At 40.3% G+C, this 27,967-nt stretch overlaps 1 protein-coding gene across 1 annotated transcript; it reads right to left on the reverse strand.

Annotated features, from left to right (window-relative positions):
• Positions 1 to 8,898: 8,898 nt before the first annotated feature.
• On the reverse strand, positions 8,899 to 9,273 carry LOC100608165 (large ribosomal subunit protein eL27-like). Its single transcript, XM_054687435.1, has one exon. The coding sequence runs from the start codon at positions 9,271 to 9,273 to the stop codon at positions 8,899 to 8,901; it is 375 nt and encodes a 124-aa protein (XP_054543410.1).
• Between the last annotated feature and the right edge of the window lie 18,694 nt (positions 9,274 to 27,967).

Raw genomic sequence — 27,967 nt, forward strand, 5'->3', positions numbered from 1 at the left:
CATACACATAAACATCTCAATGCTTTACAAAGCAGTATTGCTGCCTGCATGTCCCATCTCCAGCCCTAAGGCGGTTTTTTCCTATCTCAGTAGATGGAACGTACAATCGGGTTTTATACCGAGACATTCCATTGCCCAGGGACGGGCAGGAGACAGATGCCTTCCTCTTGTCTCAACTGCAAGAGGCATGCCTTTCTCTCATACTAATCCTCCTCAGCACAGACCCTTTACGGGTGTCGGGCTGGGGGACGGTCAGGTCTTTCCCTTCCCATGAGGCCATATTTCAGACTATCACATGGGGAGAAACCTTGGACAATACCTGGCTTTCCTAGGCAGAGGTCCCTGCGGCCTTCCGCAGTGTTTGTGTCCCTGGGTACTTGAGATTAGGGAGTGGTGATGACTCTTAAGGAGCATGCTGCCTTCAAGCATCTGTCTAACAAAGCACATCTTGCACTGCCCTTAATCCATTTAACCCTGAGTTGACACAGCACATGTTTCAGAGAGCAGGGGGTTGGGGTTAAGGTCATAGATTAACAGAATCTCAAGGCAGAAGAATTTTTCTTAGTACAGAACAAAATGGAGTCTCCTATGTCTACTTCTTTCTACACAGACACAGTAACAATCTGATCTCTCCTGCTTTTCCCCACACTTATGACTGGATTTCAGAATTGCTATGGATCAGAAGGCTTTGTGGCTTTCTGTTCCTCCCCCTTTTAAATGGGAGTATCCATTGAGTGTACCATTCTCACAATTGTGTGATGAGTATGCATGGAGACAATAACTTTTTTTTTTTTTTAAATTCATGGGTTCCTGAATGATGAGAAGCCACACCTGTGGAGCTGCATGAGGAACTGCACCCAAGTAGCCTCAGCCACACCTGGACCTGAGATAGATAAGGAGTCTGGACTTGTAGTTTGATGCCATGATTGGATGAGATCTTCGGTGGTTTTGGGATGAGTGATGCATTTTGCAATGGGAGGGATGTCAGTCATTGGGATCAGAGAGCCAGCTGCGGTACATTGTTACAATAATGATCCTCAGTGAATTGTGCCTCATGGTATTCATGTCCCTAGCCCCCTCCCATAATGATTTGGGGTTTGGCCAAAGGCTTGGGACGTAAGCTTGTAAAATGCTAGCACTTTGAGGCTTGTTATCTTGGAAGCTGCCCTGAGATCACCATGTTGTAAAAAAGCTTGTTATGAAAGACCATGTGTAGAGAGAGGCCCTGTGGCCTCAAGCTCTACCTATCCCCAGGTAACCTACCAGCTAAATGCAGCTTTGTGAGTCGGCTCATGTAAGACCAATGGAAGAATGGCCCAAATGACTCACAGAATCATGATATATAATAAATAGTTGTTGTAAGCAACTAATTTTATATTGGTTTATTATGCAATGGCAGACAACTGATACAGGTGTTCATTGTCAAGCATCCAGTTACATGTAGAAAATAGTAGAATGGAGGATACTATACATTTGGGTTATCTGATTTCTAAAAGTCATTGACACTTTCGGCAACTTGTGTAACAGATGAAGAGCCTATTCCAGAATAAACAGAATGTGTTACAGGGTTTTATAGCTACATGTAAAGATGCCGAGCAATAGATGATGTCCTTGATGAATGTGTGGCAGAATGAAATGTGAATGGGCTACAAAACAGGAAGATCTGGTGCGAATTCTTGTTCTACAATTTAATTTTAAGTAAGTTACCTAACTTCTCAGAGTCTTTTCATTTTTACCTGTGAAATGGGGCTTACACTGTCTATTTGATGGGGTTACTATCAGGATTGACTGAGATAACGTGTAAAAAATGCTGTGCAATGCCTGGCACATAGTAGGTGTTTGCTACATGTTGATCCCTTTTACTTGTGTTCTTTCTCTTCACCATGTAATATTTTATTGAGGAGTCTACTAGGAATTTCCTCTTGAGGATCTATGAAACAGCAACTCCAGAATCAGGAAAACTCGGGGAACTGGGACTACGTTTGCATGGTCTGTAAACCAACTCCAAGGAGGGGCTGGAATTTCTGAATTGATTAGTCTTCAAGTTTCTCTCACATGTGCTTTCATGGGACTATCCAACACATTGTGAAGTGTCTTAGTTTTTGGAACACTCTTCCTCTCTCATATGTCCAAACACTTTGTCCTCACTCCCACTTCCTTAAGGTCCTGCTGAAGAATCTTTATATCTTAGAGATTGCTGTTAAAATATGAATTTTAGGGTCAGTCATGTGTCTGTGGCATAACACAAAGAATAGAATGGAAGGAAAAAGCATTCCCTTTTGTGAGGAAATGATGATCTTACTTCCGGGTCCTGGGTGTGGCCCACCCACCCAAAGGCAATGTTTAGTCACTCAGATGGGATGATCTCAAAAGACTGAGCAGAGGACCTGGCTGGGCACTGCACTCAGGACACTCCTGGAACAAAGTGCCAGAAAACTTTCCAGCCAGCTGGAAGGGCACCCACTTGCCAATGGTGTGTCTACTTCAGTCCAGTACCCGTTTGAACTATGCTGGCCTCTAGGATAGTTTGTGATAGCAAGAAATGATCAGTATGTACATTGGGGAAAGCGTTAATTAACCTGAAACATAAAGTGCAAGAAAAAGAAGGAAAGCTGGATATCTTCCAGGACAGAGAAGGAGAAAATTCTCTTAGGTGATTATTTCTTACAGAAGGGAATTTGAGAAAGGAATTCATCCACTATAGAGGTCCTCGAAATCTACATGACCCACAGAAGCCTGGCTGGGACACTTTGTCAACCTATTCCTTCACATGTATTTCTAATCTACTTGCTGATTTTCAGGCTGGTCTTGGAATGTAAGTCTTTGGTTTCCTTCTGTTGGATTTCTTTTTGACTTTCCGTTTCTTAATGACTTGAACAAATCAGGCACTGGGCTAGGTATTTTATATGTATTTTTCTTTCTTTTTTTTTTTTTTTTGTTTTTTTGAGACAGAGTCTCGCTCTGTTGCCCAGGTTGGAGTGCAGTGGCGCAGTCTTGGCTCATTGCAAGCTCCGCATCCCTGGTTCACGCCATTCTCCTGCCTCAGCCTCCCGAGTAGCTGGGACTACAGGCGCCCGCCACCACACCCAGCTAATTTTTTGTATTTTTAGTAGAGACGGGGTTTCACCGTGTTAGCCAGGATGGTCTCGATCTCCTGACCTCGTGATCCACCTGCCTCGGCCTCCCAAAGTGCTGGGATTACAGGCGTGAGCCACCACGCCCAGCCGTATTTTATATGTATTTTTCTATTTAATCCTTATGACTACTCTACATTGGAAATATTATTTCCTTCACTTTGTAAATGGTTTTGATTTGGAGATTTAAAAGCAGATTTGCCTGACTTTAAGAATTTTGTTCACTCACTGCACTGCAGTGGTAAGGGCCAGGGTAGCTTCAGGGACTTAACTCCAGAACAACTTCACCTATCTTTGGGATAACAAGTCTATTTGCTGATTGCATCCTGATATTACTTCTCATGTACTGCTGTTGATTACAAAGACTTCTTACCACCCAAACTACTCAAGTTCTGCTCTAATTGAGAGCTAATTTGTTTACTCTTATTAATTTTGTCTGGTTAAACTTTCCTGCCCCTTGTTTCTTTTTAAAAGGACAATATTGCTGTATGAAATCATAGAGTCATTATTTTGGCAGACTTTTCATTTAAACATTTTTCATAAATTATAGTTCTCATTTTTTTCCTTAATATTTCCTGAGGAACAGGTTGGATTTAGGTATAATATTCCATTATTAATCATGTTATACCCTTTATGATGTGCTGGAAAAATCTTTCAGGAATAACTTTAAGATTGCTTATATATTTAATTGATCTTTCTTTGGTCTCTGGGCATTAAAAACTAGTAATGAATTCGTGTATCATCAGGGCTTATAAAGAAACAGTGCACACGAATCGAGTAACTAAGCAGATTTTAATGAAAGGAACTATATACAGGCCAGGTGCAGTGGCTCACGCTTATAATCCCAGCACTTTGGGAGGCCGAGACAGGCAGATCACTTGAGGTCAGGGGTTCGAGACCAACCTGGTCAACATGGTGAAACTCCGTCTCTACTAAAAGTATTAATACAAAAATTAGCCACGTATGGTGGTGTGTGCCTGTAATCCCAGCTCCTTGGGAGGCTGAGGCATGAGAATCAGTTGAACCTGGGAGGCGGGAGGTTGCAGTGAGTCGATATCGCACCACTGCACTCTAGCCTGGGCGACAGAGAGAGACTCCTTCTAAAAAGAAAAAAATAAAATAATAAAAAAGGAAAGAAAAAGAAAAAAGGAACTAGATACAAAGGTACAGGCAGAGTTGAAGAAAACCTACGAGAGGTGGGTATAGTTCCTTAGGCTAGCAATAATAGCAGGGAGCCACTGCAATTCATGGGTGAAAAATCAAAGGAAGTGAGGGGTTACTGGGATTTGGAGAGTGGGGCCATATGAAGAGATCTGCTTGACATCAGCATTTGGGTGAGGAATGCAGCCAACCCATGGTGGCCCAGTAGGGAGGAAGCTGGGGGTTAAATTCTCTAACTTCCTATTCTCCCAGTCTCTAATCTCCTGTGGGTGCCTCCCGTTGGCTGAACTCCTTTAGAAGGGCTAGGTAGAGGGAGCCCATTGATGCAGCCCATTCAAGTCTGCCTCCTGAGGCACAGAGCAGAGTAAAAGGTGGAGAGAGGGTGGGGAGGGTGAAGGAGAAGATATGTAATGCAGCTGGGCTGTAAGATCTGGTAACTGATGTAGAGTCTGAACTTTATACCACAAAAAGTGTTCCTGAGAATGGTTTCCTGACAGATCAGATAATTCCAGTCTTTAAAAAATGAAACTGTGTTCTGCCTCTGCTTCCTCCAACTCTTCTTTTTAATTTGTATCTTAATAATTTGAAACAACTTGTGCATGATCTAGCTGCATATACCCTTATTATAAAAAGTACAAAAATAACTACTGTCTATGCTAGTGATGTAATTTTATTGTCACTAACAAGAAATGGCCTCTTTATCTTACTGGAAAATAGAGTGGCTTGAATTCAACTTTTCTATATTCAAAATCATCATTTTTGGCAGATAGTATTTGTAATTTAATTGGCTTATATCTAAAGATTATATATAGCTGGCCGACTCTTTCAGCTACTTAAGGGTACGTTTTGCAACTATTTTTATCTGGTGGTTTCAGTAGAAAATGACGCTACTTAAAAGTAGATATTCCTTGGGCATGTTATTGACATTTGTTTGTTTATTTCTGAGGCTTGGGAGATTAGTAAAATCTATTTCATTCTTTTTTCAGATACAAGTCGTAGCATCCATGCCTACTCAGTAAATGTTGAATTAAAGAGTGAGGGAATGAACTTTGTAGCTTTGATTTTATCTTTCTTTCCCCCAGATGTTTTGAGAAAACAGTGTGTGAAAGTCTGGAGGAAAATTTTGCCCTTACTGACAGGTTCTCCACTGAAAACCCCCACATGGAGGCAAGGTGGCCAGCCATTTGGCTCTTGGTTAGGAGCCTTCATTTTTCGACTTCCTTTTTTTATTTTTATTAAAAAAATTTTTTTTTTTTTTACATATTTCTTTTTTTTTAAATTATACTTTAAGTTTTAGGGTACATGTGCACATTGTGCAGGTTAGTTACATATGTATACATGTGCCATGCTGGTGCACTGCACCCACTAACTTGTCATCTAGCATTAGGTATATCTCCCAATGCTATCACTCCCCCCTCCCCCCGCCCAACAACAGTCCCCAGAGTGTGATATTCCCCTTCCTGTGTCCATGTGATCTCATTGTTCAATTCCCACCTATGAGTGAGAACATGCAGTGTTTGGTTTTTTGTTCTTGCGATAGTTTACTGAGAATGATGATTTCCAATTTCATCCATGTCCCTACAAAGGACATGAACTCATCATTTTTTATGGCTGCATAGTATTCCATGGTGTATGTGTGCCACATTTTCTTAATCCAGTCTATCATCGTTGGACATTTGGGTTGGTTCCAAGTCTTTGCTATTGTGAATAATGCCGCAATAAACATACGTGTACATGTGTCTTTATAGCAGCATGATTTATAGTCCTTTGGGTATATACCCAGTAATGGGATGGCTGGGTCAAATGGTATTTCTAGTTCTAGATCCCTGAGGAATTGCCACACTGACTTCCACAATGGTTGAACTAGTTTACAGTCCCACCAACAGTGTAAAAGTGTTCCTATTTCTCCACATCCTCTCCAGCACCTGTTGTTTCCTGACTTTTTAATGATTGCCATTCTAACAGGTGTGAGATGGTATCTCATTGTGGTTTTGATTTGCATTTCTCTGATGGCCAGTGATGATGAGCATTTTTTCATGTGTTTTTTGGCTGTATAAATGTCTTCTTTTGAGAAGTGTCTGTTCATGTCCTTTGCCCACTTTTTGATGGGGTTGTTTGTTTTTTTCTTGTAAATTTGTTTGAGTTCATTATAGATTCTGGATATTAGCCCTTTGTCAGATGAGTAGGTTGCGAAAATTTTCTCGCATTTTGTAGGTTGCCTGTTCACTCTGATGGTAGTTTCTTTTGCTGTGCAGAAGCTCTTTAGTTTAATTAGATCCCATTTGTCAATTTTGTCTTTTGTTGCCATTGCTTTTGGTGTTTTAGACATGAAGACCTTGCCCATGCCTATGTCCTGAATGGTAATGCCTAGGTTTTCTTCTAGGATTTTTATGGTTTTAGGTCTAATGTTTAAGTCTTTAATCCATCTTGAATTGATTTTTGTATAAGGTGTAAGGAAGGGATCCAGTTTCAGCTTTCTACATATGGCTAGCCAGTTTTCCCAGCACCATTTATTAAATAGGGAATCCTTTCCCCATTGCTTGTTTTTCTCAGGTTTGTCAAAGATCAGATAGTTGTAGATAAGCGGAGTTATTTCTGAGGGCTCTGTTCTGTTTCATTGATCTATATCTCTGTTTTGGTACCAGTACCATGCTGTTTTGGTTACTGTAGCCTTGTAGTAATGACTACTGGGTACATAACGAAATGAAGGCAGAAATAAAGATGTTCTTTGAAACCAACGAGAACAAAGACACAACATACCAGAATCTCTGGGATGCATTCAAAGCAGTGTGTAGAGGGAAATTTATAGCACTATATGCCCACAAGAGAAAGCAGGAAAGATCCAAAATTGACACCCTAACATCACAATTAAAAGAACTAGAAAAGCAAGAGCAAACACATTCAAAAGCTGGCAGAAGGCAAGAAATAACTAAGATCAGAGCAGAACTGAAGGAAATAGAGACACAAAAAACCCTTCAAAAAATTAATGAATCCAGGAGCTGGTTTTTTGAAAGGACCAACAAAATTGATAAACTGCTAGCAAGACTAATAAAGAAAAAAATGGAGAAGAATCAAATAGATGCAATAAAAAATGATAAAGGGGATATCACCACCGATCCCACAGAAATACAAACTACCATCAGAGAATACTACAAACACCTCTATGCAAATAAACTAGAAAATCTAGAAGAAATGGATAAATTCCTCAACACATACACTCTCCCAAGACTAAACCAGGAAGAAGTTGAATCTCTGAATAGACCAATAACAGGATCTGAAATTGTGGCAATAATCAATACCTTACCAACCAAAAAGAGTCCAGGACCAGATGGATTCACAGTCGAATTCTACCAGAGGTACAAGGAGGAACTGGTACCATTCCTTCTGAAACTATTCCAATCAATAGAAAAAGAGGGAATCCTCCCTAACTCATTTTATAAGGCCAGCATCATTGTGATACCAAAGCCGGGCAGAGACACAACCAAAAAAGAGAATGTTAGACCAATATCCTTGATGAACATTGATGCACAAATCCTCAATAAAATACTGGCAAACCGAATCCAGCAGCACATCAAAAAGCTTATCCACCATGATCAAGTGGGCTTCATCCCTGGGATGCAAGGCTGGTTCAATATACGCAAATCAATAAATGTAATCCAGCATATAAACAGAACCAAAGACAAAAACCACATGATTATCTCAATAGATGCAGAAAAAGCCTTTGACAAAATTCAACAACGCTTCATGCTAAAAACTCTCAATAAATTAGGTATTTATGGGATGTATTTCAAAATAATAAGAGCTATCTATGACAAACCCACAGCCAATATCATACTGAATGGGCAAAAACTGGAAGCATTCCCTTTGAAAACTGGCATAAGACAGGGATGCCCTCTCTCACCACTCCTATTCAACATAGTGTTGGAAGTTCTGGCCAGGGCAATTAGGCAGGAGAAGGAAATAAAGGGTATTCAATTAGGAAAAGAGGAAGTCAAATTGTCCCTGTTTGCAGACGACATGATTGTATATCTAGAAAACCCCATTGTCTCAGCCCAAAATCTCCTTAAGCTGATAAGCAACTTCAGCAAAGTCTCAGGATACAAAATCAATGTACAAAAATCACAAGCATTCTTATACACCAACAACAGAGAGCCAAATCATGAGTGAACTCCCATTCACAATTGCTTCAGAGAGAGTAAAATACCTAGGAATCCAACTTACAAGGGATATGAAGGACCTCTTCAAGGAGAACTACAAACCACTGCTCAAGGAGATAAAAGAGGATACAAACAAATGGAAGAACATTCCATGCTCATGGGTAGGAAGAATCAATATCGTGAAAATGGCCATACTGCCCAAGGTAATTTACAGATTCAATGCCATCCCCGTCAAGCTACCAATGCCTTTCTTCACAGAATTGGAAAAAACTACTTTAAAGTTCATATGGAACCAAAAAAGAGCCTGCATTGCCAAGTCAATCCTAAGCCAAAAGAACAAAGCTGGAGGCATCACACTACCTGACTTATTTTTAAAATTTTTAATGACCAAAACAAAACATCTAAAACCACAGCTTTTGGAAGAGCCACTTGTTCTTGCCCAGCTTTTACCTCTCTTTGATTTTGACTTTGGCCTTCCTTTGGGCCTTGTGTTTAAGAGCAGGGTCTCTGAAGACATCCTTGTTGATGACAGTTTTGTCCAAGGGGGTATCCACAGAGTGCCTTGTGGGCATGAGGTGATTGTAGTTATAAACTTTCACAAAAGACTTGGTCTTTGACCTCTGGGTGCTCTTCTTGCCCATGGCAGCTGTCACCTTGCAAGGATAACAGTCAATTCCAGCCACCAGAGAACAGCTGACGGGGCATTCTAAGGTGCCATCATCAATGTTCTTCACAATGATGGTTTTGCATCCAGAGTAGCATCCGGTGTAGTGTCTGGCCTGGACCAACACTACTTTCCCAGGTTTTATGAACTTGCCCATTTTGACAGCAACCACCCAGGCCTACCTTCTTCTTATTTAAGGGAAGTGAATCTACCTCCTACTTGGTTGATTTTTAAGGCATATGGACTATCTTTTTTTAGCAACACAGATTTTATGCAGTTCATAGTCTTGTCAAATGTTACAGTTTGGACATCTCTTTTGCCCAATTCCTACCAAAAGCTTAATTAGAAGACTTAGCAGTTCTAATTGACAGCTGAATATATAGTTTTTTTTTTCTTTTTAGAGACAAGGTCTTGCTCCGTCACCAGGTTGGAGTGCAGTGACATGATCGTAGCTCACTGTAACCTTGAATTTGTGGGCTCAAGTAATGCTCCCTACACCTCAGCCTCCATTAAGGATATATTGTTCTTTCATTATCCTAGGTAACTGTTGCTCGATAGAACTTTCCGCATTGATGGAAATGTTCTGTAATTGTGTGTCCATCGTTAATAGTCACTAGCCATGTGTGGCTATTGAGCATTTGAAATGTGGCTGTTAAAACAAAATAATGGTACTGAAAATGTTTTATTTAATTTTAATGAAGTTTAAATAGCCACTCACGCCAGTGGCTTCCATATTGAACAGCACAACTCTGTAATTCTAAATTTTATCTCTGAATCAAGCTGAAGTATTTCTTCTTTGGCTTTCCAAAGAATAGCATTTATTGAATAGCAAATTTCTATTTTTTCCTTAATCATGGTTTTGAAACATATTCTCACTTTCTTGGATCTCACTCCCCCATCAAAAGATGGAGACTAAAATACCCTTCCCTTGGATATAGGTTGGTCTTAGTGGCTTGATTCTAGCAAATAGGATGTGTTAGAAGTGATACTATGTGATTTTTGAGGCTAGCTCATAAAAGGTGCTAAAGTTGGCTTGGTTGTCTCCCTCTCAGCACTTGAGCTTCCATGTAAGAGTTCTAGCTGCTCTAACACTGCCATGCTGGAGTCACATGGAGGGACCTCGAGAGGTATCTGAAGAGGACCAACTGTTCTAGCCTCCAGCTGTTTGAATCTTCCTAGCTTAGGCTCCAGGTTACTTCGGACCCAGTCACTATGTGACTACATTTCTGTAAGAGACTGTAAGTGAGAATTGCTTAGCTTAGCCCCTCTATCCCCAGTAAGATAATAATATACAATGCTGTCACTTTAAGCCACTATTTTGGTGTTGTGCAGCGATAGATAACTGGAACACTCTTGTAAAAGAATACTGCAGGAAATAGTTCTATGAAACTTTCTGGCATATTCATTGTTGGGATTTTTGAGTACAAAGTTTACTACATCAATTTCTTTTGAATTTAGTAACAGGAAAATCTGTATTTTCTTGAGCAATCAATAGACTTTTACTTTAATACATTTTTGCTTTGGTTGCTATGAAGCTCAAAGCTACATTTATGTCCCACTTCGTAAGTAAATAGGACCATCAATAATTTATTTCTGTGTGTTTGCTTTTTATTTGGCCTTATCTTACTGTTTTTTTAAAATTTACCTTTTTCCTTTTTAAAGACCTTAATACAGTATATATTTTGTCAAGCCATTTCCAAAAGTGAATGCAAATAATATTGGGCTTTTGCTGAACCAGTGTGAGCTGTAAGATCATCCAGTAGATTAGCAATGATGGCTGAGAGAGCTCTGGAATTTTATAACTCTTCAATGACCTTATTTTATAGGAAGACAATAAGGCTCTGAAAACTGAAGTGACTGCTGAAGTATACACAGCTAGTGAGCAGCAAAATCTCAGCCCAGGAGAAGCTGTGTCTTACTCCTCATTCACCCATATAGCACCCATTGGTCAGATACTGATTCTTTATTAACTGTCAGCTCTGGGTCTGGTTACTTGAGGATGGGATGGTGGTACAAAGATAAATAAGAGTCAGCAGAGGAATTGAATCTCCAGATTATGCCTGGTGGGACATAGTACATGTGTTTAAATATAAAGTAATATATAACATAAAAGCGGCACAAGTGAAGCTTTTTGAATATTCAGAGGAATGAGAGATCACTTCCAACTGGGCAATCACAAAAGCTTCATGAAAAAGTGATGTTGAGTTAGGCCTGGAAGGATGGATATGCTTCACACGTGCAGGTATTAGGAGAGATGATGGGGTGAAGCAAGAGAAGATTAGCTGCCGTGAGTTGAATACTGGGAATTTTAGGCCCTGTGGCATTTGGTGGGGATGATATTTTGAGCAGGGGGACTGTGCCACATCTCAAATTACACCAGGCAAGTAGTTGCTTACTATTCTGTTTATGGGATCAACGCTGCCAAGGGCATGCGACCTGCAAATGTGGATGGGAAGGATGAGAGAGAGAGAGAGAGAGAGAGAGAGAGAGAGAGAAAGAATGCTAACTGAAGCTTCTACATAGCTGACTGCTCAGAAAACCCAACACATGGAGTTATGTTCTGAAGTAATTGCCTAAAACCTTTATCAACAAATAGTTTTTAGATTTTGGTATGGAGGAGAAAATTCTGGAAGAGAATCTACAACATTTCACAACACTGCAAACAGGGGGCATTTCAGGACATCCCTGAGGAACACAGCAGCATGCTCAACTTCCTCTTAGATGGCCTTGCATTTCTTACAGCCTCCTTGTGACCACAGGAGCCTGGTGATCCATGGAGCAGTAAGCCCAGCAAAGCCTAAGAGTGGGGCTCTGGAGGGACAGGTCTGTTGTTCTTTGTAGAGATTGATGGATTTGTTACAGTTAGTAATAGGTGGCTTTCCTGAAATTCTGCAATTACCTCTTGAAATAGGGAAACCTCTGATCACATGGGTAGGATATTGCTAAAGAGGTGAAAACTTACTTGGGCCATTTAAACAGGTTCCTGCCAGTTTCCTATAAATGAAAGTTTAAATAATCCTCCTTTCTCAGTTAGGAAGAAAATCAATATCTGATTACAGCAGAATTCAATGCCATTCTGCCTGATTCTTCTATGCTTAGAAAACCCACAGAAGGCAGGAGCTCAGACGGATGAAACATGGTGTCCCGACTCAATGCAACTTCTCTTCTGTTTTCCATAGAGTGTTTCCAACAGTGTAAATCAACAATAATCATAGTTGCTATGTTAGTGTTGTACAATGCTGTACAGGCGATAACTTACTTTCACAAACATGTCTTATCTAATCTTCATAAAAATTCAGTGAGGTGAATATTGCTCTCCTACTTTTATGGAGGAGAAAACTGAGGCACAGGTAACTAAAGCAAATTATCCTAGATCTTTGGATGAGCATGTATTAGTGATTAGTGTTTATGTCTGGTCTTAGGAGTAGAAATTCATTTGTGCTCTTGAGCAAGGTCCAAAAATGAGAGGCAGGATTGGGAACTGTAGGTGTAAGGGTGAGTTCAGAGCTGCGTTGGGCAAACATCTGATCATCTAGGGATAGGCTGTCCCCACACAGGGACAATCTTTTACCAGTCTTCTCTCTGCTTGGGAAGATAATCAGTGGCAGAGACCCTCACATCTGGGAGTGACTAAAGTTATATGTTCAAATCTTTCATTTTTTTTCAAATGAGGAAGCTGAGGTTAAGTGAAGTTAGGTGGCTTGCAAAGACTCACACAACTAACTGGCGATGAAAATGGGATCATTACCCAGTTTTCTACTCTTACACTGGAATTTCTGCCACTGCACCTAGATGCTCTTCCTGCTTTACTCTCTCTTTCGATTAGATAGAAGTGTGTTTACAACATAAAGTGATTGGGCATTTGTTAGGTAAGTGGAATAAAAGTAACAGTTGCTACTATTCATTGAACACCTATGATGTGCTACAGTGTGCTAGATACTTATCATGCATAATTTTTCATCTTCGCAAGAACTCTGCAAAGTCTCTCTCTCTCAATGTGTATATATATACATTGTATAATATATACATTGTATACATATATACAATATATACAATGTATACATACATATACTGTATACATATATACACATTGTATACATATACACATATATACATTGTATACATATATATACAATATATACATACATATACATATATATGTATATATACATATATACATTGTATACATATATACAATATATACAATGTATAATATATATAGTATATGTATATGTACAATGTGTGTATATATATATAGAGAGAGAGAGAGACAGACAGAGTCTCACTGGAGTGCAGTGGCATGATCTTGGCTCCCTGTAACCTCCATCTCCTGGGTTCAAGCTATTCTCCTGCCTCAGCCTCCCAAGTAGCTGAGATTACAGGCGCCCCCCCACCATGCCCAGCTAATTTTTTTTTTTTTGTACTTTTAGTAGAGATGGGGTTTCACCATGTTGGCCAGGCTGGTTTCGAATTCCTGACGTCAAGTGATCTGCCCGCCTTGGCTTCCCAAAGTGCTGGGATTACAGGCGTGAGCCACCGCGCCTGGCCCTGCAAAGTCTGTATTTTTATCTCTGTGAGGATACTGGGACCAGTGATGAGGAGGGACTTGTCAAGACAATTTTGAGCCCGTGCTGTTTTTGTTGTGCAGCGTGGCCTCTGCAATAATTTATCTTTTGTCCTAGAAAACAGAAATATTTGAATTTTTTATGTGGTCAAATATCACTTGTTGGAAATCATTAAAATTCAAATTGTCTGCATTTATTCCTAGAACTACACCTGATTAAAAAGGGAGATAAGGGAGATGAATCAGTTATCGCCTTTAAACAGAGTCTTTAGAAGTCTTGATTAATAAGTACGTTTCAACATGAAGGAAAACCAACATTTTTTTTACAACTATAATGCAAGTTGTATGCTTAAGTAATTTTTTTTTTTTAAAGAGAAATGTTTTGTTTTTAACCCTTATTCCTCCAACATGCCGGCGCAGAGTTCTAGAGGCACTTTTGTATTAATTAGTTCTTTCCTTCAAATTCAAATACCTTTAGAATAGCTAAGGATATTTATCATTTAAATTCAGAGTTTGATACACTTGCTTCCTCTTAGCATCTGTGATATGCTGTCCAAATTGAAAAAAAAAAGCATTATTTTTTTCTTTGTTTCACTTGGAAGGCTTTAGGAAATGGGAAAGTCTGAGCACTGTGCTTCCCAGGAAGGATTTGGATCACCGTTGGGCAGTATGAATTTTTTTGGGTTTGGGAACCAGAACGGAAAGGGTGCCAGGAGGTGGAAAAATGGTACTGACAGGGATGTGGCTGTTCTTGGCCAGTGAGCCCTGAAATCCTGATGTGACATAGGTGGCTAATTACTGCACTGTGTAGAGGTATCATGATGCGTCTTTCAGCATGATTCCAGACACAGCGCCTCTGTCATTTGACTCCACTCTTTTAACATGGATCCCCGGCTTCCACCTGCACAACCTCGCATGGTCACATCTCCCACAGAAATGAAGGAAGAGCCTTCTTCCCTGAAACAGCAGGGACTTTCGTGAAGTTCATCACGATGGTGCTTTTTAATTGGCTGTCTTGGCCTTTTACTTGTTTTCTGACCCTTGGACTTGCATTGCTCCCTGGTGCCTGTGGGTTTCCTGGTTTCTAACTGCTGGCTTGATTTTTAACCTACACACTTAACCTGGACTCCTGATATGCATGTGATTTCTGACTTCTCATTTGGCTCGGAGCCTTTTTGACTTTTCCCGTTCCCAGTCCTGCCTGTAATTCTTAGACTTGTTGTATTTTTCTACCTGGCTTCCCACCTTGGCTCTGGGACGCTTTGTCAACACCAGTCTTGATCCAATAGAGAGACTCGATCTCATTGGGCAACCAGGTAAACAAGAGGACTGGTGAAGGGGTTGAGAAAGTCACATCTTCATCTAGCATTTGGCACAATTCTCATGGCCTTTCTTATCATGGAGTTGACTTTATGTAATAAGAGTTCAAAGAAGTCTTGAACAGAAAAAAATTTTGTAAACAAGAGACAGTAATTGTTATTCTTTCCAGTTGTTGAGTTAGCTACACCTCTGTCAATTGTAACATAGAGTTTCAAATTTATATTGAATTCCTGCGGTGTCCTGATATTGGGGTCGGTCTACCTTTCCGAAGAAGACCAGACACATTTCTGTGACACAGGATCTTTTATATAGGATTCATGGGTAATAATTTCTGCTGCTCCTTCCTTATTCCAAAAGTGAACAGAAGTCAGTTTTTCACACAGGTAAAGTTACTAAAATTGTGGTAGGTAAAGTTACTAAAGCTGTAGTAACTTTACCTGTGTGAAATCCTAACTTACTTCAATAGGATATTATTAAAGGAAGGAGAATTTCCACATTCAAGATAACTAATCCAAATCAAGATCTTCATTTGGGAAAACCAGACTCAATAATATCAGATCCTGGCATAACTCTGGCATGTTGTCTTGCAGGTATGTTGAGAGTATACAACTATGGGTAACCTCTTGGGCAAAGGAGCTCAAGATTAATTTCTTGTCATTTTCCACAAATGTATCAATGCATCTACAAAGTAAAATGGGATGGATTCCCAAATGTCAGTTCTTTTGAACCATTGATCTTAAGAATTCAGGTCGAGTTTATGTCTAGAATTTTAACTGATCATGACGATAAATCTATGAGTCATTGTCATCTCTTAGAAGCTCATGATGATTTTAAGGGCGTGTTGTAACCACTTCTTTAACCAAAATCAGGCAATTTCAGGTGTGGCCCATAAGTAGTTAATTCCACAATGTTGCATTTTTTATGCTCCACTTGCAGCTGATTTGTGAGCTGTAGAGTTTGGCGGGGTTGGGAGTGTTGACCTCAGGAAGGATTTGCGACAGTGCCTGGCAATCACGTGACACACCAGCTATTCCTTCCCATCATTAACTTGGCATTGACTGGACAAGCAACAGGGCACCATTCCAGGTGTGTGTTGAAATTCTCTGGTGTCCTTTGAAATCCTAAGCAACAATTTCCTCCCATTGTGCAACTCAAGAACTCTGATAAACAGTGTGTTTGGCATTCTGTTCCTGGAAATGTCTCTTACAGAGGCCACCTATGGGTGTTCTAGAGTTGACTGAGGGACATCAGTGTTGGATGATGCCACAGAGGCTACCAGCTAAGTCTGTGTGGCAACAAAACACATCCTGTATAAGCAGAGACAGAGATGAGCAGGGGAAAATCCAAGCAGGATGTAGGAACAAATTAAAGGATGTATCACTCAGGCAACCAAGGTCATGGAGAGCAGAATAGAGCACCAAGAAAAGAGTTCCTGATAAACCAATGCACTAATTGGAAGTGTTTGTGGTGATGTGAAGAAGGCCTCTGGAGGCCTCCAGGGTGAGTTAAGGCAAGCAATCAACATGTCAAGGTAATTTGTTAGCAGTACTGGCTTTGGGTTAAGGTGTATAAACCTGCCTGTTGTGATGTATGAAGCCTGCTAACCGGAGGAAACTTGGCCATAGAAGGACAGCAGCAAAGTGGCGCCTGGTTGGAACTGACAAGAGGAACCACCTGTACCTGTATCTGTACCTGTATCATCTGCCCCATGAAGGCAGGCCCTAATTACAAACCACTTATCTAGATGGAGGGGTGGGCATGGCCTCTCTATATGACCACAGGATATTTCCAAGTTTCCCTGATCTTGCTGAGTAGTTCTTATGAAAGGATGCTCTCAAAGAGCTGCAAGAGAAATAAAGGCTTTAATGAACGTGCATTTCTACAGGCCAAGCAGACCTAATTTGCCCTCTGAATTCACACCAGCTGTGCACACCCCTCACTGACTCATTCAGACCATACTGGTTGTGCATACTTTTCACGATCTCATTGACCCTGCATGACTCTGCTTTACACTTGAATGATCCCAGGAACCCAGACTGACAGTGCACAGCCTCACCTTCCCATTGAGCCCCCATAGGTTATACATCACACACCACATTGTCACTCTCACAGTTGGCTCTGTACATTTCTCACTCTTCTGCTAAGCTCACACCCTTCACCATCTTAGTGATTTCATATCCGCTTTGCACTGAGCTCAGCTGAGATCACATGGCCCACTGCATTGACTTCACACAGATTATACAATGCTATGACATCACTCACTCTTTGGCCACTCAATATCTGTTTTTCTATTCTTCCTAGAAATAAACCCTGGTTGTACTTTATGCACAGCTAAGAGACAACATTTCCTAGCCTCCCTTGCATTCTTATAACATTTTGTTATATGATTAAGTTCTAGCTAATGAGATTTGAACAGACGGGTTTGGGTGGGATTTCTGAGGGTGTTCCTTGAAGTAAGACAAAATTCTGGGGTCTAATCTTTTGACCTTAGTCTTTCCATTTTCCCTCCCCTACTGGCCCCTTTAGTTTTGAAAACAGTTAGGTTGGTGAGATTTCATCATTCATCTTGTGACTTTGAGAATGGAAGCCACTTAATAAGAATGGTTGGTCCATAAGTTGGAGGGGATCTGAGATCTTGATAACTTTATGGGGCAACAAAACCACTTCTTGGGCCTTCTATCTTGACTTCTTTTATGGAAGACGATGAGCCTCCCTAGTTCTGCTTAAGCCACTGTATTTGGATCTCTGACACTACAGGTGAATGCAATTCTGTTTTCTTTTGTTTTTTTTTTTTTTTTTTTTTTGAGATGGAGTTTCACCCTTGTTGCCCAGGCTGGAGTACAATGGCATGATCTCGGCTCACTGCAACCTCCACCTCCTGGGTTCAAGCGATTCTCCTGCCTCAGCCTCCTGAGTAGCTGGGATTACAGGCATGCGCCACCACACGCGACTAATTTTGTATTTTTAGTAGAGACAGGCTTTCTCCATGTTGGTCAGGCTGGTCTTGAACTCCTGACCTCAGGTGATCCACCTGCCTCGGCCTCCCAAAGTGCTGGGATTACAGGCATGAGCCACCACGCCTGGCCAGGTGAATGCAATTCTTACTGGCACAACCCCTCACCATTCTACTGAGCTCACCCTGACTATGCGTGTGCTTGTCATCCCCTCAGTCTATGTGTACTCTGTATATTGTCATTTGACTGGGATGGTGCATATGTGGAACAGCTGTCTTTTACTTTTTTAAATGCTAAGAATAGCCTCTGAACTTTTCTTTTGACTTAGTCATATAAAGTAAGATGGATCAGACTCTCTGAGGTACATAAATCACATTCTGTAAATGTTAATGGGGAGAGACTAATCCAGTACAACGCAAGTTGTACACAGGAATCAATACTCAGGTGATGCAGAGAGATGTTAGGATCAATGGTTCTTCCTTCCCTGAGTCAGCACCAAATCATGTCATGATGATTACTTGTGCATCATGGAGGCTGGGATAGGGTCTTCAATGGCAAACGTTGCCATTCCTTATTGTAAATCTGAGTCTCACCCACTACACTTCCCAAAAGACTATACTTGAAAAAAATTTGCACATTAATATATTTTCCTTACCTTGCAATTTTCCCTCTAAAAATCAAAAGAATAAAACTCAAGGTAGGGAGATAGCAACTGGAAAGCAGGAAGTAGAAAGATGGGCTCACACGAGGGCTGCCCAGTACAGGAATATGGTGTAAATGGTGCCCCCTGAGGGTGCAAAGTAGTGTTCCAGCTTATTCCCACCTCCACCTCATCTTCCATCCCAGCTGCTGTCAGAGTCTTTGGACATGGCCATGGTGACTCTGGGTTCAGCGCCTCCTTATCCTTTTAGCCCATTCCCTGGTGTTAGCATGGTGGAACAGAGGGAGGGGTCCTATCGAAGGACAAGTTTTCAGGTAAATGGTTACCACAGCAAGGACTATTCAGGATGCAAAAAACAAGCTTGAGAAGAGTGTGCTTGAAATCTTTAGATAGGCAGCTGATACCTGGGCATAAAAATCACCTTTTCTTGTTTCATCACAACTAAGAGGCATGACTTAAAACCTTTAAGAGTAGATTTCGTATAAAAATGAAATGATATTATGTGAAACAAGGCATTCTTAGGTTCCTGGACTCTGCACTTCTAGGCCTCTGCCCTTCTTAACTAGTTGAGGTACCAGAGGAACCATAGGATGTAACTCAATGACCCCCTTTATAAGACTCTTGATGACTGGCTGTGACTGGCAGGTGGGGGCCTGTGACTCTTTGGCAGCCTCAAGGCGGTTCGTCATACTTGGGGCTCAGAGGAAGTCACATAGGTGAGTCACAGTCACCCCCTATTCTGCTCTTTATGGATTCTGCTTGGATTGGCATTCACACAGCTATCATTTCTCTGGTAAATAACCTGTGCTAATTTTTCAGTGATGGACTTCACATCTCCTTAACCTCTGTAGTCCTACTTTCTGCCCACTTTGCCTATTGCAGCCTTTGTGTATTATTTTTATCATTTTTATTTTCATGTCGTACTCTATAATAAAGAAGCTCTTGCTTCAGTCTTCATTCTTTCCAGTCTGTCCCATATTGTCACCTGTGGGTAAGAACAAGTCACTTAGCCCCTTGAGCTTCAGTTTCCTCATCTGTAAAATGAAGGTAAAGCATGGCCTGAGGACAAGTAGCTCAAGTAAGTCACCAGCTGATAAGTGATTAAATCCAGGCCTGCACCCAGGTCTCCTGTTCCCCTCTCCAGTCTTTCCTATGACACCAATAACTCACAGCTTGTTGTGAAATCAGATTAGATAATGTGCTGAAAGGCATTTATGCTCTGAAAAGTGACATAAAGATCTTTGCAATTATTGCTAGGGATTTATGCTCCTTAACAATCCTAGTGACAGAGTGAGGCCTCTGCTCTTAGAGAAAATTACTTTCACTGTTCTGTTTCTCCCACAAACCTCAGGGGAATGGCTTTCATCTTTGTAAAGAGTAACTAAGACTTAAGAGACTTTAAACTACAATTGAAGAAGCTGCTGTTGGCCTTTCCCAGTGTCGGAATCTTCTCCAATCTCACCGTGAGCTGGAGTTTGTTCTCCTTTGCCACCAGGAACCACAGTAATAATGGCGTCCCCTTTAGATATTCTTTCTCTCTCTCTCCCCATGTCAAGAGTCACAAGGCTTCCATACTCCTATTTTATATCTATGTGACTCAGAGCCAAGCTCAGATATTGTTGATTTCTGATGAATGAAAGCCCCCCAGGGAGGAAGATCCTGAAGAAAGAATAGTTTGGGCCAGGCGCAGTGGCTCACGCCTGTAATCCCAGCACTTTGGGAGACTGAGTCAGGTGGATTACTTGAGGTCAGGAGTTTAAGACCAGCCTTGCCAACATGGCAAAACCCCGTCTCTACTAAAATACAAAAATTAGCCAAATGTGGTAGCAGGCACCTGTAATCCCAGCTACTCAGGAGGCTGAGGCAGGAGAATGGCTTGAACCCAGGAGGCGAAGGTTGCGGTGAGCTGAGATCGCGCCACTGCACTCCAGCCTGGGTGACAGAGCGAGAGTTCGTCTCAAAAAAAAAAAAAATAATTTGAAGAGACAGAGGCAAAGATGATCTTAGAAAGAGCACTCCTTCAGTGGGGACTTCATGAAGAACTAGTTTATGAAAGGAGATAATGTAGATACTAGCAGGAGAGGCATTGTGTTGTCACAGAGGAATTAACACTATCCATGTGGTGGGGCCTTCAGTCCTAGTGTCCTGGGCTGGTGGGTGCTGATGAAGTATTTCCCAAACCCCAGATGTGGCACTGGGGTCCAGAGCAAGGTCCCCATGGTGCCTCCTGGGGATGCCCCTCCTATTTGTCTCAGGTCCTGGCACTATACCAGTGCTGTCTACACGGAGGCGCTGGCTCTGTCTGCTCTCTTTCTATCCAGGAACACTTCAGGGGATCTAAGCAAGTTCTTGAGAGGAATGAGCTTCATTAAGAGGGTTTGACCAGTAGAAGTAAGAAAATTGTAGGATTTTTAAATCCAAAGAAGTCCTCAGAAACCTTATAATTGAAAGCTCTTGTTTTATAGAAGACAACAGAGGCTCAGAGAGGTTAAGTGACTTGTTGAGGCTTTTGCAGCAAAACAGTACCTGTGTGAGGATGATGATGCAGGTTTCTTGATTTCTAATTAAATGCTCTTTCCTACTGAATCTTTTTGTAATCAGGAGGAAGACAGGCTTTTGATGATTATAAGAGGGTTAGGGCAAATTCAAGAATTACCTGATTTATTACCTGGCAGTAGTAGCCATTTTAAAAGAAAATGGCTCTGAGATAGTTTTCAAAAATGATTGGGGTCACAAAAATGCACATATAAATTGTAATGTCCCTGTCTACCTCTCCCAGTGCTCTTCATTTCTCTTCCTGTTTATGATCTCACCTTCTTAATAAACTGAAGAGCACAAGGAAATACCCATAAGAACCTCCCTTGCATGATGACCTTTCTTCTTCTCCTTTTATTTTTGTTCATAGACATGGGTTCTAACGAAAGCTCAGAAAGGAAGAGAATAGTAAGGCACATTTTCTTTATCTTAATCTCTGCTAACTGATTTCCTTTGTGGCCGGGGAATATGGGCCTGGGCTTATTTCCAAGGCTATGTGTAACCAAGAACTAGAAATGGAAATCTTAGCATGTGTTCAACAGTTTTCTTCTTTTATTTTTAAGTATAAACTATTTAAAAGTATAATTCAAATAAATTCAACTAGCATACGAAATTATAATATTAATGCACATTTTCACCCAGTAGTGTATTGAAGGTGACCCATATGGGCTCACAAGAATGAATTGTTATTCAGTAATTATTAGGAGCCTGTTAAATCATCTGTGGGTTGAAATTAGACATAGTGGTATAGAGCATTTACACCATGGAAATCAGTAAATGCTATAAATCAGGGCCTTTTCTTTTTTTTAAATCAGTGAGCCAGCTTGCCAGCACAATACATTTGGCGTAGAGAATTTCCACTGCTCAGAAGTAATCACTGTTAATTTTTGATGTAAACTTCTAGAAAAATGATTATTTACATACTAGTGCATATGCATGTATTATTTTAATTCATTTATAGAAAAGAATCGTTTTAGAAAGTGTCTTGAGATCTTTCCATGTCAACACATGTAGATCTAATTCACTATTTAAAATTACTGTATAGTAAGTTATTATATGTTATGCCATAATTTATTTAACCAATTTCTTAATGATGAATGTCCTCCTTTGAGTTTCTACAAAAGTAGGCCCTGAGTCATGGGCTTGGGTACAGACAGTTTATTTTAATTTATTTTATTATTTATTTATTTATTTATTTTGAGATGGAGTTTCACTCTTGTTGCCCAGGCTGTAGTGCAATGGTGCGATCTTGGCTCACTGCAACCTCTGCCTCCCAGGTTCAAGCAATTCTCCTGTTTCAGCCTCCTGAGTAGCTGGGATTACAGGTGCAAGCCACCACTCCCAGCTAATTTTTGTACTTTTAGTAGAGATGGGGTTTCATCACATTGGTCAGGCTGGTCTCGAACTCCTGACCTCAGGTGATCCGCCCGCCTCCACCTCGGAAAGTGCTGAGATTACAGGCATGAGCCACTGTGCCCCGCCAGAGAGTTTATTTGGCCTGAGAACCCAGGAAGCACAAGTGAGACACTGAGTAAAGTGAGACAGGGAATTTTGCTTCTCTAAATCAGGGTCCAAAAAAGGTCCTCACATTTCATAGGTTTATATGTCTCCTAAATCACCTTTAATTTACTCCCCATTTGTCACTTATTTTCCTTGAAATTTATGGAGGAAACTGGGTCATTTTACTGATTGGATCTCCATGACATCATTTAACATGCTCCCATAAATTATCGTTGAATCTCAAGGTAAAATTTTTCCCAGTTCAATAAATGTAATAAAATAATGATATTGATTGTTAAGCTCCATTTATTTTTATTCACATTATTTTTATAATAGATTTTATGTTTTAGAACAGTTTTAGATTTACACAAAAATTGAGAACTTAGTACAGAGATTTCCCACATACCCCCTCAGCCCCTCCTTCTGACAATTTCACCTCTCCTGAACATTTTACTTTAGTATGGTACATTTGTTACAGTGAGTGAATCAAAACTGATACAATGTTATGAATTAAAGTCTGTAGTTTATTAGGATTTCCTTAGTTTTTACTTAATATCCCTTTTCTGTTCCAGAATGACATTCAGCATACCACATTACATGTAGTTGTCAAGTTTCCTTAAGTCTCTCTTGGCTGTGACTGTTTCTCAGGCTTTCCCGGATGATCTTGGCCGTTTTTTTTTTTTTTTTTTTGAGACAGAGTCTCACTCTGTCACCCAGGCTGGAGTGCAGTGGCACAATCTCAGCTCACTGCAACTTCTGCCTCCCGGATTCAAGCGATTCTTTTGCTTCAGCCTCCCGAAGAGCTGGGACTATAGGCGCACGCCACCATGCCCAGCTAATTTTTAGTAGAGATGGGGTTTCACCATATTGGCCAGGCTGGTCTCAAACTCCTGACCTCGAGATCTGTGCGCCTCGGCCTCCCAAAGTGTTGGGATTACAGGCGTGAGCCACGGCGCCCAACCAACCTTGGTGGTTTTAAAGAATACCGGTCAGGTAGGTTGTAGGACGTCCTCCTATTGGGATTTACCTTATGTTTTTCTTATGATTAGACTTGGGTAAGGGTTTCTAGTAGGAAGATACAGAGGTAAAGTGCCATTTTCATCACATGACCTCAAAAGGACAACCTATCAGCATGGTTTGTGACTGTTGATGTTGACCCTGACCACCTGATGATATTTGTCAGGTCTCTACTCTAAAGTTCCTCTTCCTGCTCCTCTTTTCCTTACTTCTGCACTCCTTGGAAGAACGTCCATGTATGCAGCTCACACCTAAGGAGTGAGAGTTTCCCCTCCTTGCTAACTGACCCTCCTTGGAGATTAAGTGTGTACATAAATTATTTGGAGCTCTGTACTGGATATTTGTCTCTTCTCTCCATTTGTTTATTCAATCATATATTTATATCAATACCATGGATATTTATCTTATGTGTTGGATTATAATTAAATAGTACTTTATTTCATCGATTAGTTTTGGTCAGTGGGAGATCCTTTTGTTGGCTTATCCCTTTGATAAACCCTATCAATGCAGATTTTTGTTTTGTTTTTTTGAATATTTCCTCTATTTCTGGGCTCTGTTGGTTTTAAGGAATAGAAACTTACTCTATTTATCTCATGTGATTGAGGGGGGAATATTAACTTTTATGGTAGGAAGTACATATTTACTTCACTTTTGTGATGGCTATCATTGCTTGACTTTTTAAAATCACAGAAGTCAACAACATCCCACCCTCCCTTTTAGAAATGTTTCTTCATTAACAATTGTTAATTGAGGCATCTAGTTTTTACTTGGGCTTATTTTTCTAACCAAGGCTAAATTTTAAAAAAAGCATGACTTATACTTTTATGTTTCCATACTATTTCAGTGACGATGTAGCACTCTGATGGTCTTGGCTTTGTGTGTGTGTATGTATGTGTGTCTGTGTATGCAGGCAGTTAGGTCTCAGTTCCCACTCCACACAAGGTCTTGTCTCTTGCCCCTGAAGCCAAGACCTGGGCAAGTAAGATAACCCCATGCTCTTATTATCTTTCACTGTGGCTTTCCTGCTCATTTTTGTGTTGTTTCTTGGGGCTTTCCTTTGCCGTTTTGTAGATTAACTATGCGTTTAAAATTATGTTTGTTATTTTTTACTAGTACTTGTAAACCTTCTATAGTTTGAATTTTTCCAGTCTATCATATTGACAGAAATGAAAGTCCTGTTCTTTGCTTCCTTTTTAAAAATCCAATTTTTTATTTTGAGAAATAAAAAAATAAAAACTACAAAATATTATTTCAAATACATTTGATCCTACACCCAGAACTGGAAACTCTTTGATTTATTCCATGAATATTTATGTGCCATACACTGTTCTAGAAACTTGGGAAAAATCAGCGAAGAAAACAAAAATCTCTCTTTCCATAAAGCTTATATTCTAGCATAAGAAAAACACAATGAATAATAAACGTAACATAAAATTATATTGTGTGGTCTGTAAAAGGGGATAAATGCTCTGGAGAAATAAAAACAAAACAACTAGAGCAGGATTTGGGAATGAAGAGTGTGAAAAGAAGACTGACTTTTTTTTCCTTTTAAAATAAAGTGATCCCCAACAATAGACAAGCAGAGAGCCAAATCATGAGTGAACTCCCATTCACAATTGCTACAAAGAGAATAAAATATCTAGGAATACAACTTATAACGGATGTGAAGAACCTCTTCAAGGAGAACAACAAACCACTGCTCAAGGAAATAAGAGAGGACACAAACAAATGGAAAAACTTTCCACGCTCATGGATAGGAAGAATCAATATTGTGAAAATGGCCATACTGCCCAAAGTAATTTATAGATTCAATGCTATTCCCATCAAGCTACCAGTGACTTTCTTCGCAGAATTAGAAAAAAACTACTTTAAATTTCATATGGAACCAAAAAAGAGCCCGTATAGCCAAGACAGTCCTATGCAAAAAGAACAAAGCTGGAGGCATCATGCTACCTGACTTCAAATTATACTACAAGGCTACAGTAACCAAAACAGCACGGTACTGGCACCAAAACAGAGATATAGACTAAGGGAAAGAGAACAGAGACCTCAGAAATAACACCACACATCTACAACTATCTGATCTTTGACAAATCTGACAAAAACAAGCAATGGGTAAAGGATTCCCTATTTAATAAATAGTACTGGGAAAACTGGCTAGCCATATGCAGAAAACTGAAACTGGATCCCTTCCTTATACCTTTTACAAAAAATAATTCAAGATGGATTAAAGACTTAAATGTAAAGCTCAAAACCATAAAAATCCTAGAAGAAAACCTAGGTAATACCATTCAGGACATCGGGATGGGCAAAGACTTCATGACTAAAATACCGAAAGCAATTGCAACAAAGGCCAAAATTGACAAATGGGATCTAATCAAACTAAAGATCTTCTGCACAACAAAATAAACTATCATCAGAGTAAATAGGCAACCTACAGAATGGGAGAAAATTTTTGCAAGCTACCCATCTGACAAAGGTCTAATATCCAGAATCTACAAAGAACTTAAACAAATTTACAAGAAAAAATCAAACAACCCCATCAAAAAGTGGGCAAAGGATATGAACAGACACTTCTCAAAAGAAGTCATTTATGCCACCAACAAACATATGAATAAAAGCTCATCATTGCTGGTCATTAGAGAAATGCACATCAAAACCACAATGAGATACCATCTCATGCCAGTTAGAATGGCGATTATTAAAAAGTCAGGAAACAACAGATGCTGGAGAGGATGTGGAGAAATAGAAACACTTTTACACTATTGGTGGGACTGTAAATTAGTTCAACCATTGTGGAAGACAGTGTGGCGATTCCTCAAGGATCTAGAACCAGAAATACCATTTGACCCAGCAACCCCATTACTGGGTATATACCTGAAGGATTATAAATCATTCTACTATAAAGACACATGCACATGTATGTTTACTGTAGCACTATTTACAATAGCAAAGGCTTGGAGCCAACCCAAATGCTCATCAATGATAGACTGGATAAAGAAAATGTAACTCATATACACCATGGAATACTATACAGTCATAAAAAAGAATGAGTTCATGTCCTTTGCAGGGACATGGATGAAGCTGGAAGTCATCGTTCTCATCAAACTAACACAGGAACAGAAAACCAAACACTGCATGTTCTCATTCATAAGTGGGAACTGAACAATGAGAACACGTGGACACAGCAAGGGGAATATCACACACTGGGGCCTGTCGGGGGGTGGGGGGCAAGGGGAGGGAGAGCATTAGGACAAATACCTAATGTGTGTGGGGCTTAAAACCTAGATGATGGGTTGATAGGTGCAGCAAACCACCATGGCACATGTATACCTATGTAACAAACCTGCACATTCTGCACATGTATCCCAGAACTTAAAGTAAAATTAAAAAAAATAAGGTGGTCCTTGTAGGCCCCACTGAAACAATGACATTTGGGTAAAACTTGATGGAGATGAGGGAGTTGACCAGGTAGATTTCTTGGGGAAGAACATTCCAGGCAGGGGGAATAGCTAGTGCAAAGTCCTTAAGGTGGGAGTGTGCCTGATGGGTTTGAGGAAAAGCAAGAAAATCTGTGTCACTAGAGCAGATTAAGGGGAAAATCCAGAAAAATGGGGCAGAAGATGACAATAGAGGAAAGTCATGGAGGGAATTGAAGGCCACTGTAGAAGACTTTGGCTGAGTGACATGGAAGTCATCAAAGGTAATTATTTTTTCCCCTAAGAATAATACAAAGAACTTTCTGTTTTATGAAGCATTTAAGGATAAGTTGCCAATGTGATACCCTATTACCTGTGCTAAGGTTTGAATATATGTGTCCCCCCCAAATTCATATGTTGGAATCTAAGCCGCCGTGTGATAGTATTAAGGGGTTGGGCTTTTAGGAGGTGATTAAGTCATAAGGGCTCCATCCTCAGGAATGAGATTACTGACCTTATAAAAGGGGTCAAGAGAATTAGCTAGGCCTGTTCCCTCTTCCATTTCTGCTGCCATGTGAGGACACCGTGTTTGGGGCACCATCTTGGAGGTAGAGACTGGGCCCTCACCAGATATTAAACCTTCTGCCACCTTGATCCTGTACTTCCTTCCCAGCCTCTAGAGCTGAGATAAATACATTTCTATTATTTATAAATTACCTAGTTTGTGGTATTTCCATTCCAACAGGAATGGATACCCAGACTGCTCATGGCACTGCGTGTCTAAGACACCCTTAAACACTTTAATGTATAATTTCTACAAGCAAGGATATTTTCCAAGTACATAACAACAATCAAAATAAAAAAATCAGCACCAATATATT

Source organism: Pan troglodytes, chromosome 1 (assembly GCF_028858775.2).
Source record: "Pan troglodytes isolate AG18354 chromosome 1, NHGRI_mPanTro3-v2.0_pri, whole genome shotgun sequence".
Classification (NCBI taxonomy): domain Eukaryota; kingdom Metazoa; phylum Chordata; class Mammalia; order Primates; family Hominidae; genus Pan; species Pan troglodytes.

Excerpts from the sequence above, each read along its gene's own strand:
- LOC100608165 (XM_054687435.1), bottom strand. The coding sequence starts at position 9,273 with ATGGGCAAGTTCATAAAACCTGGGAAAGTAGTGTTGGTCCAGGCCAGA.